Source organism: Pongo pygmaeus, chromosome 4 (assembly GCF_028885625.2).
Source record: "Pongo pygmaeus isolate AG05252 chromosome 4, NHGRI_mPonPyg2-v2.0_pri, whole genome shotgun sequence".
NCBI classification, from domain to species: domain Eukaryota; kingdom Metazoa; phylum Chordata; class Mammalia; order Primates; family Hominidae; genus Pongo; species Pongo pygmaeus.
This window is the reverse complement of record NC_072377.2, coordinates 7733852-7750523: the sequence shown is the minus strand read 5'-3', so window position 1 is coordinate 7750523 and position 16672 is coordinate 7733852. Positions and strand designations below refer to the sequence as shown.

Here is a 16672-nt window from a genome sequence, read left to right as displayed (position 1 = left end):
GTAGATAAAGAAATTTTAATATAAACAAAAAAGGCAGCTATTGTTACTCATAGACTCCCCCTCCAAAAACCCTAACAAATCATATACATCACCAAAAAAATAAATAAATAAATTTGAAGAAATGAATAATTTTTAAAAAGGATTGATGAGCAAATTAATTGGTAAAGAATGTGGCAGGTTTAAATAAACACTGACTATAATTACTGTCAGAGCTAAAATCCTAGGAAATCATTACATTGAAATGAGATTATGAATAACTTTAGAATGTATTGAATTAAGCATAAATGTTAAAATTCAATTCACAATTGCCAAGACATGGAACGAACGCAAGCATTCATCAACCAATGAATGGATAAATGAAATGTAGTGTACATACACGATGGAAAATTACTCTGCCATAAAAATAAAAGAAATAATATCTTTTGCAGCAACTTGGTTGGAGCTGGAAGCCATTATTCTAAGTGAAATAACTCAGGAATGGAAAACCAAATACTGTATGTTCTCACTTATAAATGGTAGCTAAGCTGTGGGTACGTAAAGGCACACAGAGTGACACAATGGACTATGGAGACTCCAAAGGGGGAAGGGTAGGAGGGGAGTGCGGGATAAACAACAACATATTGGGTACAGTGTGTACTACTTGGGTGCTGAATGCACTGAAATCTCAGACTTCACCACTCTACAATTCATCCATGTAACAAAAACCACTTCTATCCCAAAAGATATTGACAAAAAATATATAATATTAAAAACATGTAAATATACAATACATATTGTAAATAATTATATATTTTTATTCTTTAATATAAATAATATGTATTGAAATTGTAATGATAATCATTAAAAGAAAAATATACATGATGTATATTCTATGAACTTTAATAGTAATCTTTAATGAAAAATATATATCTACTTCCTAACCAGTAAAAGAAATAAAAGAATAAACAGGCTGCTCTGCCTATGGAGTAGCCATTCTTTTATTTCTTTACTTTCTAATAAAGTTGCTTTTAATTTACCATAAAAAAATAAAAGAATAAAAGAACTTGATCAATCCAATAGAAATCAGAAAAAAGAGAAAAAAGGACCAAAGAAAAGCAAGGTAAATAAAACACAAAATAAAATGGTAGAAGTGGGTCCACACACATCAGTTATAAAATCAAAATACAGATGACAAAATAAATATAGAAGAGATTAATATAAAGAAAGATATCAAATCGAATAAATAAAACCAAAATAAAACCAGGTTTTGTTTAAAGGAAGCATACCCAAATAATAACAGTCTAGAGGGTGGAAAATTGTGTCTACAGTAAAGAGCACACAGGGTAAACATTTGCAAAAGTCTGGATTGTGGACACGTGTGTGTTTATTATATCATACTCTGTACTTTTCTGTATATTTGAAATACTTCCTAGGAAGATTTTTTTAAAGACAAAGAAAAAAATGAAGATATTCACATGAAAGAAAAATGAAGAAGTCACAGAACAAGAAGCCTGAGGCTGTTACAGCAAGTGCAGGTCTGGGGGCTCCATTAGATGAGGCTGTGGATTTTCCTTAGAGCAAATGCAACCTGTGTGCACCCACAAAAATAATGGGTGATGAAGCTTGAGAGAATGAATGTCCATGGGTCCTCATAAAGATGCAACACCACAGAAGAAAGACAAGAAAATCAAAGCCAAGCCAGCAAAAACATGACAAGGATGTGTTTCTTAAAAGTGAAATCCCATGAAATGTTTTTCCTGGTTCCTGGAAGTCTTTTTGTCTTCTTTGGAGGCATCTTTTAAAATGCCCCCAGTCACTCTCCCCACCCCCAGCACCTCCCAGTAGGAGACAGATCCTGTATTACTTATAATGTAGAGAATATAGAAATGCTCGTCCAATAGGAAGATGTAGAAAAATTAATGAATCTATCTATGTAAGAGTAACAATAAGGACCCATTCCCTAGGTAATATTTATTTCACATATGTAGCTTTCAAAATGCTTTTCTGATCTACCAGTCTATAAGCCAGTGTGTACTGGGATGGCTGTTTCTCTCCAGTACCATGGTACAGGCCTGACACTAAGGAGCTTAATTTGTTAATATTTGTTTGAATGGAAAACTGATATGTTAACATTGGGAAATTTCACTGAAGATTCTGTAAGTCCTGAAGAAGGGCTCCTTTGGTCTATGTATTACACCTCCAATTCATGGGAAGAGAAGTCTACTGGAAACCCCTTCCGTAAGGGAGCACATTGCTAAGGAAGTGTACATACATGAACAAAACTTTCACCACTTTACAATTCATCTATGTAATCAAAAACCACTTGTATCTCAAAAGTGGTTTTTGGCTATTTGGCTCAGTGCCCAGAAGAAAATCCTTTGAAGTACAGAGGCGGAGAAACAGACAACTTCTTTGTAGTTTGCTCAGCATGTTCATGAGACAAAGCGCTACTCAATCTAAGCAGTTTGAGTTGCCCACAAAGGCTGGCTGCACCGTGAGAGTTAAATGCAAGCACATAACTGAATTCTACTAGATTGAAAATGGTTGCTTTGACCTTAACAAAATAGGTTAAGAAAGAAAAAAATATATGATCAGAAGGAAAAAAAAATCTATCTTAAAATTTCTTTCTATATCCCCAGTTATTAAAAGAAGGACAAGAATTTTCTTTAGATTGTAAAATGAGAATTAGCTTTCTTGAAGAAAGTCACCTGATTGGTCTTGAACTAATTAAGAAGGTGCAAGAGAAAGATGACCTAGGGATCATAAAGCATTCATTTTTCACCGTTAAGTGGAACCAGAAGGAATTCACCTCGAAGCATGAAATATGGTTTGCTCAGATTCTCCCATTTGCACCCACGTCTCTCCGGGGAGAGGTCGGCTGAACCCTGACCTATAACAATCAAAGATGGCTGCAGAGTGGATTTCAGAGAAGAGAGGGCCGTGAAACACACAGAACTTGGACAAAATGGATGGGTGGGCAAAGTGTGTCTTATAGTGAAAGGTCATGCCCTTTCAATATAAGATAATGGTATTTGTTTATTAGAAACCACATCTGGGGATGGCACTCTTTGTCGCTAAAGTTTATTGGGCTACATTTCCTAGACTGTGTATCAGAGTAATACCAACATCAAAACAAGAAGGTTAAATTACTTTTTTTTAAATCTCTAGAAGTTCGAATTAACATGTCCACTTTGAAAATCCAACATTATGCTAAGGAAGACACATGGGGGCCACTTAACCTCCGAGGTCCTGAGTTACTCTCCCTTTACCATGACATGTTAAATCACCCCTCTGTCTAAACATTGGCATCCTTTCACACCTTTAAATATAACTGGGCTCCAGTGGAAAGGCACTCCAAGTGAGAATCCCAATGGAAACCAGAAGTACTTACTTTGGCAGCACGAGAATCTGCACAATGAAGATGCAGAAGAATATGAGACAGGCACAAGTCACATAATACTTGAACGCTGGCAGTGCCGTGGCCCGGTACTGAGGGGGAGAAAGGAAACTGTGAGTGACAGTTCTCCAAGAGAAGAGCTGCACACAGTGCCCAGCAGCCTAGTTGTACCCACAGCATGCACCACACTCAGAAATTGTGCAGATTGCAGCCAACGTGAGCTAAGGAAAAAGCCTGTTCATCTCAGCAATGAGTTTTTCCTTCCCCTACACGAACTGTGAAGGAGTGACTTCCAAGGACCACAGTTTATGAGTGGAACTGTTCTCGAACCCATCTATAAGTAACTGAATCTCTCTAGTAAGGAGAGAGGCACCTGACCAGAAGGTTGAGTGAGTGAACTGTGAATCGTGCCTGTGCCCTGGGTCCCATGAGGGTCTGTTGTCTATGACTACTGAGGGAAAGGGCATGACTTCTCATATACTGTTTTGCTTTTGAATACTACTGAGGAAATGCAAGACATACTCATTTATTTTAGTATTTTATTATTTGTCTTAATGCTATTGAGAGGTGATGGGTAAAGTTACAAGACCAAAAAGGTTTGCCAACTTGGTTCTTAGTTGGCTTGTTCTGAGCCTAGCCAATGGGTTCCCCTTCCTTTCTCTCATTCAGTGCATTCAGCAGGGGGCCCACATGGTTTCCCATGCCATGAATAAGCTGACCAGCATTAGCTGCCTACCTATGGCTGACCCTGCTTGACTTAGGTGGGATAAAAATTCCAGATAGGGCTATAGTTACGATGCTGATGATGACCCCTGCCACATTCAGCACAGTGCCCTGCATTCCCTGCTTTCCCTGTACTAATCATTCAACCCACACAACAGCCCCTATTTTTGGATGAAGAAACTGTGGACTGGAACAATTGACTACAATCAGTGAGATACAGTGCATGGGAAACCAGGACCTTCACCAGGCTCTGAACTCAGACTCTCAACCATGAGGCTCAACTGCCTTACGAAAGGTTGTATGGTAAAATTAAAGGAAATAAAATTTTGTGCCAATGCCATTGAAACCTCCTGAAAATACTGTCAGTTTGCATTGGCTACATTTGCATAAACTTTCCCAAGTTGTAGGGACACATATGTATTTCTTGGATTTTAGCCTCCCTGGTTTAGTGCTGAATGAGGGATCTCTGAGGGGTCTCCAGAGATTTCTCTTCTGATAGCTCTTGTGACCTTTTGCTCTACCTCACTCTCTGAAGGGCAGACTGGGGATAGATGGACAAAAACTGAGCTTAAGTCTTGCTGCTCTCTAAAATTTGCTTTAAAGTTGGCATCCGCAAATATGTGTACATGGGGAATGTAAAGCTGCAGTTTTAAATGATCACTTTCTGTTTCTAGAATTTTGGGGGGTATATTTTGTGACTTAGTAGCCAGCATAATTTCCATGCTCATGAAGAAGCTACTTTAGCATCATTGCTGAAATGTGATTGCATTCTATGCACTCAATTAAATCTTTATCTTTTAACTTCTTCAGGCCTTTGTGCAGAGATATGAGTAGGAATTTCTTTGTGGTATTAACAAAGAAATGGACTTCTATCAGGACAGAAATAATGTAGCAGCTAAGCAATAAGTAGCCATTAATATTTGCTAAAGTTATTAAGGATAAGGTGGTCAATAGTAGTGCATTATAACAAGCATCAATTTGGTAAACTGTCTGCAGTCAATGGTCAGAGTCCTCTACTTAGCAGTAGAAAATAGATCCTCTTGACCACCAACATTAAAAAAAAAAAAAAAACTTTTGGTGTGTCCATAGATTTTGGAAGGAATTATCATATTTAATATTTCTATTTGATATTCATAAAATAATGCACTAAATTTTATCAACATAATCTTAATACCAGAGCTGCGAATGCTACCATTAATGTAACTTTTGTTCAAACTAGGCCTGTAATTGTATAGTTGGATGATGCAAATTACTTCTAAGTCTGGTTCCTTCTCTAGATCAACAAAAAACAAAAGGCGAATAAAATAAAGTTGAGCTAGAAGAATGGTTGTCCTTTCTGCAACAATTAACTGAATTCATTTTAGCAAACCCATATATAGCTTGACATGTAAAAACTAAATGTCTGCTTACTTATTTGTGCCTGAAATAGCTCTTACTTTAAGAGCCATAATATGAAAGTATTTAGATGCAATAAAGCTTAAAAGTTCTAATTATCCGGAAAAAGCACTGAATGTAAAGCTCATATTTTGGTCAAAATATTAAAATAATTTGTGTAAAGACATTGTTGATTTAACAAGAAGGATTCTGTTTTTTTTAAGACTTTTCTGAGAGAATTTCACATTGAGAAGAGTAGATATTATTTCCCACATCTTTCATTTAATTGGGATAGTTCGCACACATTGCAGATACCATTTACTATCGAGAGGGTTGAGAATGGTGACTGACCAAAGATAGAAACTTGGTAACAAGAAATACAATAAAGCAATATATGCACGAAAGAACCACCAGAAAAGCCAGAAGGAGTTCGAATATAGTCAGAGGCAGTTTAAATGTCACATATAAAAAACATGAGCACAATTTCATGAAGAAATTCAAATTTCAGAAAACCCGATTGATGATTTTGAAGAAGAAAAAAGCTTACCTCTTTTTCCAGTACTTTGTTATAGAAAAGCAGTGAGATTCTCTGAATGTCTTCAGACTTGAGCCATTGCCTAGAAATAGAAAGGACCAACACATCATAAAACTGAATCTCCAATCAAACATCTGGAACTATTTTTTAAAATGACTTGCACTCTTCTTCCTTTATTGTGTATCATTCCGAACAGCATTTTTAAAAAAAAAAAAAAAACAACATGTGGTGCCAACTAACTGGATATGGAATCTGGATACTGCTAACAGGATCTGAAAATAGAATATTCCTAATCACACACTTCCCTCCTTGGAAAATTCTAGATTATAAACCAACTGTCATATCAATTGAAACTCAAGGGATCTGAATTAAATAACAAGGGAGATAAGTCGTCTAAAGGAGTAAAGACATCAATAATTTGATTCCCTAATGTTTTTCCAAAATCACACAGTGGTTTCACCTCCTTAAGGATCTAGTTCCTAGAGAAGCACCTTTTTTTTTTTTTTTTTTTTTTTTTGTTGGCTCTAGAGGGCAACAGATCACAGAACATCCAAACCATCAGCGTGCTTTTTAAGATTTGGGTGAGAAGGTTTTGCTTCTTTCAGACTTAGCGAAAATACTTTCATTGTCATTTTTTTTCATTTCTAGAAGGTAAAAGTCATGCTTGAATAAAGTTTTTTCTTTTCTCTTTTTCTTTTTTTTTTTGAGACAGAGTCTCGCTCTGTCACCCAGGCTGGAGTGCAGTGGCATGATCTCAGCTCACTGCAACCTCTGCCTCCCAGGTTTAAGAAATTCTCCTGCCTTAGCCTCCCAAGTAGCTGGGACTACAGGCACGTGCCACCACGTCTGGCTGATTTTTGTATTTTTAGTAGAGATGGGGTTTCACCACGTTGGCCAAGCTGGTCGTGAACTCCCAACCTCGTGATCCATTCGCCTCAGTCTCCCAAAGTGCTGGGATAACAGGCGTGAGCCACCGCGCCTGTCTAGAGTTTTTAAAAAATTGATAAAAATACTAATATAATTAGCAATCCGTTCAGAATAGGTTGATGCAAACATAAAAACGCATGCATAAATACTATGCATCTCTCAGTTGTTGACAAATAAATAAAAATTATATGGAAGTATGCATTGTACCACATTGTCTGACTTTTAAACATCTGTTTTAAGCAAGTAATTTGGAAGACTCTCACTGCCAGGCACACACCATGATTAGCTTGAACATCCCAGGAACTAGACCATCCGCAGGGCACTTTGGACTGGGGCAGGGAAGTCAGTAATTTATTCTAGACTGACTGCCATTAAAAGTGAGAACAATAAAAATACTTCTTTTTTAAAAACTTTTATTTAGTGCAGGATTGTCACATAGGTAAAATTTGTGTCATGGGGGTTTGTTGTACAAATTATTTCATCACCCAGGTATTAAGCCTAGTACCGATTAGTTATTTTTGCTGATCCTCTCCCTCCTCCCATCCTCCACCCTCCAACAGGCCCCAGCGTGTGTCATTCCCCTCTATGTGTCCATGTGTTCTCATCTCTCATCCCACTTATAAGCGAGAACATGTGGTATTTGGTTTTCTATTCCTGTGTTTGCTAAGGATAATGGCCTCCAGCTCCATCCATGTCCTTGCAAAGGACATGCTTTTTTTTTTTTTTTTTTTTTTTTTTTTGAGATGGAGTTTCACTCTTGTTGCCCAGGCTGGAGTGCAGTGGTGTGATCTCAGCTCACTGCAACCTCTGCCTCCCAGGTTCAAGCGATTCTCCTGTCTCAGCCTGCCAAATAGCTGGGATTACAGGTGCATGCCAGCACTCCCAGTTAATTTTTGTATTTCTTAGTAGAGATGCGGTTTCTCCATGTTGGTCAGGCTGGTCTTGAACTCCTGACCTCAGGTGGTCCGCCCACCTCGGCCTTGCAAAGTGCAGGGATTACAGGCATGAGCCACCACACCTGGTGGATCTCATTCTTTTTTATGGCTGCATAGTTCTTTGATTCAAGAGTATAAGCTGTAGGGAAACAAACTTTTTTGGTATTTCTTATAACCGTACCAGCTGCAGAACTATTATTCTATTTCACAGGACTAGATGGAGGAATCAAAGATTGGTTAACATTAAAATGAGCAGAAAATACAACTTAAGATAAATTTTAACCATACACACTTTCAGAACGGTGTCTTTATCAAACTATGAATAATATATGCAGATAACTTACTAAAAACAATATTTCCTTTACTGAAAAAAATATAGTTTATAAATGCTCCTGGAAAATGTCAGCTTGGGAGTGAGAGTGAAATTAAGGAAGTGAAAATAAAACCAGCACCTCCTTTACTAGTTCAGCCAGCATGTACCCAGTCTAGGTTTCCATGGCCTGTGACCTGCAGGTGGACGGCAAGGGCTTGGGATCAGGCTTCCTTGCCTTAAGTCCCCAGAACCCATGTGGTGCTTCGTGAACCCCAGCACTAGATCTGTGCTTGGGGACACGACTGAGTCCCCACCAGTGGACACACTTGCCTCCCTTTGCCAAAGCACACTGGGTCTGGCTTGTGGCTTCTCCCTTGCAGCACTGATGGATGGGCCTAATTCTCACCTTCTCTTCAGAATTAAGAAGCGTATATTTTTCCTACACACTTAATCACCTCTGTGAATCTTCTGAGGTGGCCTCCACTCCCACTACTGACTTAGAACACAGGTATCTCAACATTAATTTTGTAATAAGAACAGATGCATTTTTGATGGATAGTATCTAAAATTTGAAGATTTTCCCATATAGAATATATCTTTTAAAAATGTGACTGGAGGTATCACGCTACCTGACTTCAAACTATACTACAAGGCTACAGTAACCAAAACAGCATGGTACTGGTCCAAAACAGAGATATAGACCAATGGAACAGAACAGAGCCCTCAGAAATAATACACACATCTACAACCATCTGATCTTTGACAAACCTGACAAAAACAAGAAATGGGGAAAGGATTCTCTATTTAATAAATGGTGCTGGGAAAACTGGCTGGCTATATGTAGAAAGCTGAAACAGGATCCCTTCCTTACACCTTATACAAAAATTAATTCAAGATGGATTAAAGACTTAAATGTTAGACCTAAAACCATAAAAACCCTAGAAGAAAACCTAGGCAATACCATTCAGGCCATAGGCCTGGGCAAGGACTTCATGACTAAAACACCAAAAGCAATGGCAACAAAAGCCAAAATTGACAAATGGACGCTAATTAAACTAAAGAGCTTCTGCACAGCAAAAGAAACTACCATCAGAGTGAACAGGCAACCTACAGAATGGGAGAAAATTTTTATAATCTACCCATCTGACAAAGGGCTAATATCCAGAATCTACAAAGAACTCAAACAAATTTACAAGAAAAAATCAAACAACCCCATCAAAAAGTGGGCGAAGGATATGAACAGACACTTCTCAAAAGAAGACATTTATGCAGCCAACAGACACAGGAAAAAATGCTCATCGTCATTGGCCATCAGAGAAATTCAAATCAAAACCAAAATGAGATACCATCTCACACCAGTTAGAATGCCAATCATTAAAAAGTCAGGAAACAACAGGTGTTGAAGGGGATGTGGAGAAATAGGAACACTCTTATACTGTTGGTGGGACTGTAAACTAGTTCAACCATTGTGGAAGACAGTGTGGCAATTCCTCAAGGATCTAGAACTAGAAATACCATTTGACCCAGCCATCCCATTACTGGGTATATACCCAGAGGATTATAAAACATGCTGCTATAAAGACACATGCACACGTATGTTTATTGCGGTACTATTCACAATAGCAAAGACTTGAAACCAACCCAAATGTCCATCAATGATAGACTGGATTAAGAAAATGTGGCACATATACACCATGAAATACTATGCAGCCATAAAAAAGGATGAGTTCATGTCCTTTGTAGGGACATGGATGAAGCTGGAAATCATCAGTCTGAGCAAACTATCACAAGGACAGAAAACCAAACACCACATGTTTTCACTCATTGGTGGGAACTGAACAATGAGATCACTTGGACACAGGGTGGGGAACATCACACACCAGAGCCTGTCGTGGGGTGGGGGGAGAGGGGAGGGTTAGCATTAGGAGATATACCTAATGTAAATACGAGTTAATGGGTGCAGCACACCAACATGGCACATGTATACATATGTAACAAACATGCATGTTGTGCACATGTACCCTAGAACTTAAAGTACAATAATAAAAAAAAACGTGACTTGTTGAACACATGCTGTAATTTTTTCTCTCTCCAATCACACCTCAGGTTATTTATTAGCAATTGACTTGGGAATATTTTGACTTGTAGAAAACAAGGAGATTGATAAATGTGATTTGGATATTTGGAAGGGAATAGATTTGTGTGCGCTGATTAGGTCAACTATTACTTGGGGGGATTGGAACTACAGAGAAAGACAAGATCAGTGGAGGGGAGAGGAGAGGAGAGAAGGGAGAGGGAATGTGTGTGCGCTTGATTTAGGGCCTCCTGACATTTTTCCTGACCCCAGTGGTCTATGGCATGAAGAAAGTCAACCCCATCCTGGGTTATCACAATAAGTGATTCTCTATTTATTTATACTAAGGTCTTTTTTTTTCTTTTGTCAAGAGGTTAAGGAAAATACAGGAAATTCTGAATACTATGCTTACTAGAGGGGCTTGGGTACACCCACACCTGCACCCAGATTTATTGAGGAATATGGGAATGCAAGTCCTTGCCACAAAGGAGGTACTAAATGAGAAGACCACTTTCTTATTGTTATGAACTGCAAGTTTGTGTCCCCTACCAAAGTTCATCTTTGAAGCCCTAACTCCCAGTGTGGCTGTATTTGGAGATGGAGCCTCTAAGAATGAAATGAAGGTTAAATGAGGTCATAAGAGTGGGGTCCTGATCTGATAGTATGAGTGTCCTTGGAGTCCTTCTAAGACAAGACACCAGGGAGCTCCCTACCACCATGGCATGCACTGGGGAAAGGCTGAGCAGATGGTGACATCAGTCATCTTTAAACAAATGCGTGTTCAATATATCAGTGAATGAATAAGCAAAAATCTGCATAGAAATCACTGTTTTATGGCAATAGCAGGAAACAACTGAATGGTACATCAAGCCTGGAGCCCCAGTTGAGTCCTCAAGTGAAAATTCAAAGATCAGAAGAACTTCATGTCAAAGAACAAGAGGAGTTAATGAGTAAGGCATAACAAAGTGTAACTGAGGTTAATAAAAAATATATGCATAAGAGCTTCCATTTGAAAAATTTCCCTTTTATTTTTTGAGTACAGCACACTTTTCTCTATTCGATTTCTGAAACATGTTGGGAAAATTACAACATAAGCAGTTACACCAGCACTAAGCATTACTTTGGACTAAAACTACATTAAAACATAAGGTATTAACTAAACATATATTTAAATACTAAATGACACAAAGCAAACACACAATTTAAAAGCAACTTTAACAACAATAAAGCAATGCCAATGGTGGCACTCTCTGATGATTTGTTTGGTAGGAATGTTCTAAAAGGTGCATACAAAAATAATTTTAAAAGGTAGGTGTCCTGTGTGAACATACGCTGAGGTTAACTTTAGGAATTAGTTTTTAAAATATTAACGTTATTATTATCATTATTTGCTAACTTTTGTCAAATAAGAAGATTCCCTCTTTCTTCTGATCTTGTGTCTTATTCTGGCGAGTCACACAGTATCAGATGCTATTTCCTCTGCTTGAATGAATGCGTCCTCCCACCTATATTTTATGAGATCAGGTGCCTCCCTAGGTTTTAGCTGCTGTTAGATTGCAGGAAGTTATTTATTTCTCAGTGTGTGTACGGTTTGAGGCAGAGGTGAGGTTGTTTTTCACACTGACCCTAGTGCCAGGCAAAACAGAGCACTGGCCCTGGTGCTGCTTGTGGGCCTTGGACACTCTGGGACAGGAAGAAGGCTTCACCTACTTGTAGCACAGGAAGGGGATCTAGACAGGTGATAATTCAGCGTTCTAGCACATCCGAATGGCAACTCTTGCCTGACCGAGATGCTTTATTGCTTAGAAAATATGCGCTCACACTCACACACAAAGGCACACACCCACCATAGACACACATATCACACTCATGTGATTCTTTCATAAGCCCTGTAAATATTCAATAATAAATACCTACAAGGAACAATCTAAGGCTGGGAGCGGTGGCTCATGCCTGTAATCCCAGCACTTTGGGAGGCCGAGATGGGTGGATTACGAGGTCAGGAGATCGAGACCATCCTGGCTAACACGGTGAAACCCCGTCTCTACTAAAAATACAAAAAATTAGCTGGGTGTGGTGGCGGTCGCCTGTAGTCCCAGCTATTTGGGAGGCTGAGGCAGGAGAATGGCGTGAACCCGGGAGGTGGAGTTTGCAGTGAGCTGAGATCGTGCCACTGCATTCCAGCCTGGGTGACAGAGTGAGACTCTGTCCCCCCCCCCAAAAAAAAAAAAAAAAAAAAAACTAAAACAGGCATGCATTTCACAAAGCCATGCACTATTTGAGGCCCTGTAACTTAATTTTAGAGACAAAGAACTCTAGGTGAAAATCATTTACACTTTTTAAGAGTCAGCTTTCATGATAAAAATTAAATAGGTCTCCATAAGGATGGAAGCTTTTCTGTGAAGGCTTTTCATTTGGACCTCCTGATGTTTTCACTACAGTTCAACTCAACAAACAGGAATGGAATGTCTGACGTGCGCCAGGCACCATACTGAGCCATGTGCCTTCTGCTCTCCATGGGTTCAGTTATGACACACGTACCCAAGGAGAACACGAAGGGTGATGAGCGCAGTCATTCTGTCCAGGCTGAGAAGGCCATCACGTTCTTCAAATTGTTTCCCTCCCACAACTCTGGACCATTTAAAACCATAACAGCAATTCTTGGCCTCAGAAGCTAAATGACATTTTGTGCCCCCAACATCAGTCTTCCTCTCATTGCTCACCAATGCTAATTCTCTTCCAGGATTTAGAACACAGGTACCTCAACATTAATTTTGTAATAAGAACAGATGCATTTTGGATGGATAGTATCACATGCTAAAATCTGAAGATTTTCCCATATAGAATCTATCTTTTAAAAATATTATTTGCTGGACACATCGTGCTGTAATTTTCCTCTTTCCAATTACACCTCAGGTTGTTTATCAGCAATCAACTTGGGAATATTTTCTAGGCAGGAATTAAATATTTTTTAAAAAGATGTAAGAAATACTTTTAACAAAAACTATTCTGAGGGACAACTGAAGTGAAATGAATGAATGGTCTCAGAAACTTGGCTTTGTCATGGTGACTATTGCAGAGCCTATGATAAAATACATTTGGAACATAATAAAAGATGAATGATAATTTAAGAGAAAGAAGTACTCACTTCTGTGCATTAATCCCATCAATTGCTTGAATCATCCTTTCATTCAATTCTTCTTCAAATCTCTTCTTTTGTGACTTGGTTCTATATGAAAAACAGAATATTATGGGTAAGGATATTATTAGTAAAATAAATATTAAGCCAATTTTTTAGAGATACTTAATATTTTACATCCTTATGAGGTACAGATGATATTTTGTTGCATGCATGTGCAATGATCAATCAGGGTATTTAGGGAATCCATTATCTTGAGTATTTATCATTTCTATGTTTTAGAAACATTTCAAATTCTCTCTTCTGACTACTTTGAATTACACAGTACATTGTTGCTAACTACAGTCACCCTACTCTGCTATCAAACATTAGAACTTATTCCTTTTATCCAACTAAAGTTTGGGCCCACTGACCAACCTCTCGGTACCCACCCATCTCCCATCCACACAACTTTCCCAGTCTCTGGTATCTATCATTCTACTCTCTACCTCCATGAGGTCAACTTCTTTGGCTCCCACATATGAGTGAGAACATGCCAAATTTGTCTTTCTGTGTCAGTAAGCCTATTTTTCTATGATGTCAAAAGCTCTGTTTAATTCGGTCAATCAAGTAGAAAAAGAAACAACAGCCTATGAGCAGGCTCTTCTCTATTAACATCCAGCCACTCTTTGGATTAAGTGAATAACTAAAGTTTTTGGGATGGTAAAGATGTTTCCTTATTCACTCACAGTGAAATTTACTAGGCATTTACAAGGCAACACTGAAAGATATATACTTGGTATTTGAGATAAAGTAACTTTCTCTCCTAGGAGATGTATTAGCTTTTGACTTGTTGCCTTCATAAACTTTATTTTATGAAAGAATACATTGGTTCTAGAAATTCCCCTGTAAAAATGTGGCTTGGTTGACAAAATAGTCATTCCTTTTTCGTGTTTTCCTTGGTCGACTCTCAAAAATTTGCAGAATTACAGTCTTATTTCAGGTATACCAAAGCTTAATCGTATGTATTTAAATGCTCCTCAGTTTTCAAAGTACTATTCACAGAAAACTCCACTTTTATTTGCAGACCATCTCACTTAGTTGCAGAAGCAAATAACCTTTAGCCATAATATAAGATACTTTCTGAATAAATTGTGCCAAATAGTAAGAGCTCTCCAAGGTTAATTTGACAATTTGCATGAGAATGATGTCAGGAGAAAACCAAAATAGTACCTATTCTTAGAAGTTCAATATCCACTGCAAAGATTAAAAGCACAGCCTGCTAGCCTGAACAAGCCTATGCCTACATCATGATTTAGGCATGAATTCTCTGTGTTATGGCTTATTAGATTACAAATGAATAGACCATCTAATCTGGAATAAAAATCACACTTTTCTGAGTTCAGAATTTCCTCTACATATAGATAAGAATAGCATTAAATATGCAAAGTCACATTTATCTGTAATTAAATCTCACAGAATTATCATTAATGAGATGGACGAGTTTTCCAATTCCATCATCCTAAGTTTGTGGATTTGTGCCTTCGGGCCCTGTCTTCTTCAAACAGGCTGAGAGCAGTCTTGGTTAAAAAAATAAAATGAATGATATTAAGTGATCCACCCAGAGATATTGAGCCAACTGAATTAAGAGGTTTTAGCATATCAAATTCCTAGTTGTTTGAAGAAGGCAAATTAATTTTTATTTTCCTTAAAAAAAAAGAAAAAGCAAGGAACCCTTTACCAAGCAACTAGTGTGGCTTGCACATTCTCATTTATAACTGAGACCTGTAGGACCTTAGACCCTTCATTTAACTTTTATCAGTCCCACATCTAGACTTGAGCTTCTTGACTTCAATTTGATGGCTTTCTCTTCTGCAAAGTCTAAGAAGGAGCAGTGTAAGAATGTTGAGTCTTACAGGAAAATGTAATTCTTTGATATTTTGTCTGGTGCTAACAATGGTATTGCCTTTGTTAACCTGTTTTAGGATTTGATTAGATGATGCCTGTAGAGAGCTCAATGCTGTAAATGTGACACGCAAAGTAGCCAATAAATGCATGCTTTCTGCATTATTTGAATTCACTGATTATCCGGACAATAATTCTTGACATACAGACACTTTTCTTGTCTCTGCAGTCTTGCGACCTCTGCCATGGAGAGGATAAGGTTCCCTGGGGCTGACGATCCTCCCACCAGGAGTCTTCATTTGCCTCCAGGACTCTCTCCCTCTGACTTCCAGCATCTCTCATCTTCCCATCCTGATGCCTTCCCTTGGGCTCCACCACTGGCCTTCCCACTGCTCTAGGACCCCAACCCCTGTGTCCAACACATCTCCTTTCTGTTTCCCTGGCTCCTTCCCCAGACCCGTGCCAACACCTTGCCTGAGCTGATAGGCCTAAGCAGGCATGGGAAGGGACATGTGACAGGAGTGTGTGGGCCAGGCTGGAGGCTCAGACAGGTATTATGAGGCAGTCCACGTTACAAAGCCCGGAAGTGCCTGGGCATCCTGGGTAAGTCTGACTCAGAACTGGGGTTCTCTCCAGGAGACCTTGAGGCCACCAAAGATCAATGACTACAGAGACAAATGGAATAAATATGGAAGAGGCCCTTAGTAAAGCAGGCAAGCCTGAAGAACAGTTAGGAACTTGTGCTCTGCAGTCACAGAGCCTGGGCACAAATGCTGGCTTCATCTCCACCAGCCATGTGACTCTGGCATTCTCCTATCCCTTTGTGCCTCAGCTTCTTCCCTTCTAAAATGATAATGGCAACAGATTCTGCCTTGCAGTAATGCTGCAGAGACCAAATTAGAGTTTCTATAGCCTAGCGCAAATAAAAACAACAGCTTCTTATCATTGACTTCCAGACAGCACTCATCCTGGATTACGCTGCCCCACGTAATACTGGGCTTCCATGACACATTACCCACTGTAACTTCTATAAATAGACTCTTAAAGCAGGATTGCTGGAAGGGAGAGACAGATAACAGAAGAGACTGTGAATATAAAGTGAAAGGAAGTCGGTGACATTTCTGTGGTCAGTTGCTCATAGATATGTCAGCATCTTATTGGCCAGAGGCACCGTGCGGTCTCCAGGTGTCTTATGGGCTCTCCAGTATGCCTCAAATTAGCTTAAGTTCTCTTTATTACAGTATATGCCACTTAAATATAATGCTTCAAAAGCTCAATAACCAAATTATCCTCATAACATAAAGACTATGAATGTTACATCTCAATGTTAAAATGTCAAAGTCCAAATTAGAGCTCATTCCAACAGCTACTTAGAAGGATCCTGGGCTAACG

At 38.7% G+C, this 16672-nt stretch overlaps 1 protein-coding gene across 5 annotated transcripts in view; it reads right to left on the bottom strand.

The window, feature by feature from the left end:
• The window catches only part of ADCY2 (adenylate cyclase 2), a 430631-nt gene that overhangs the window by 97447 nt on the left and 316512 nt on the right, over positions 1 to 16672 (bottom strand). For all 5 annotated transcript variants that reach the window (XM_054487685.2, XM_054487688.2, XM_054487686.2 and 2 more), the window contains exons 12-14: positions 13406 to 13486; positions 6021 to 6090; positions 3371 to 3468 (exon numbers count right to left, since the gene is read on the bottom strand). In XM_054487685.2, the coding sequence (XP_054343660.1) occupies positions 3371 to 3468; positions 6021 to 6090; positions 13406 to 13486 (249 nt within the window). The remainder of the gene's footprint in view (positions 1 to 3370; positions 3469 to 6020; positions 6091 to 13405; positions 13487 to 16672) is intronic.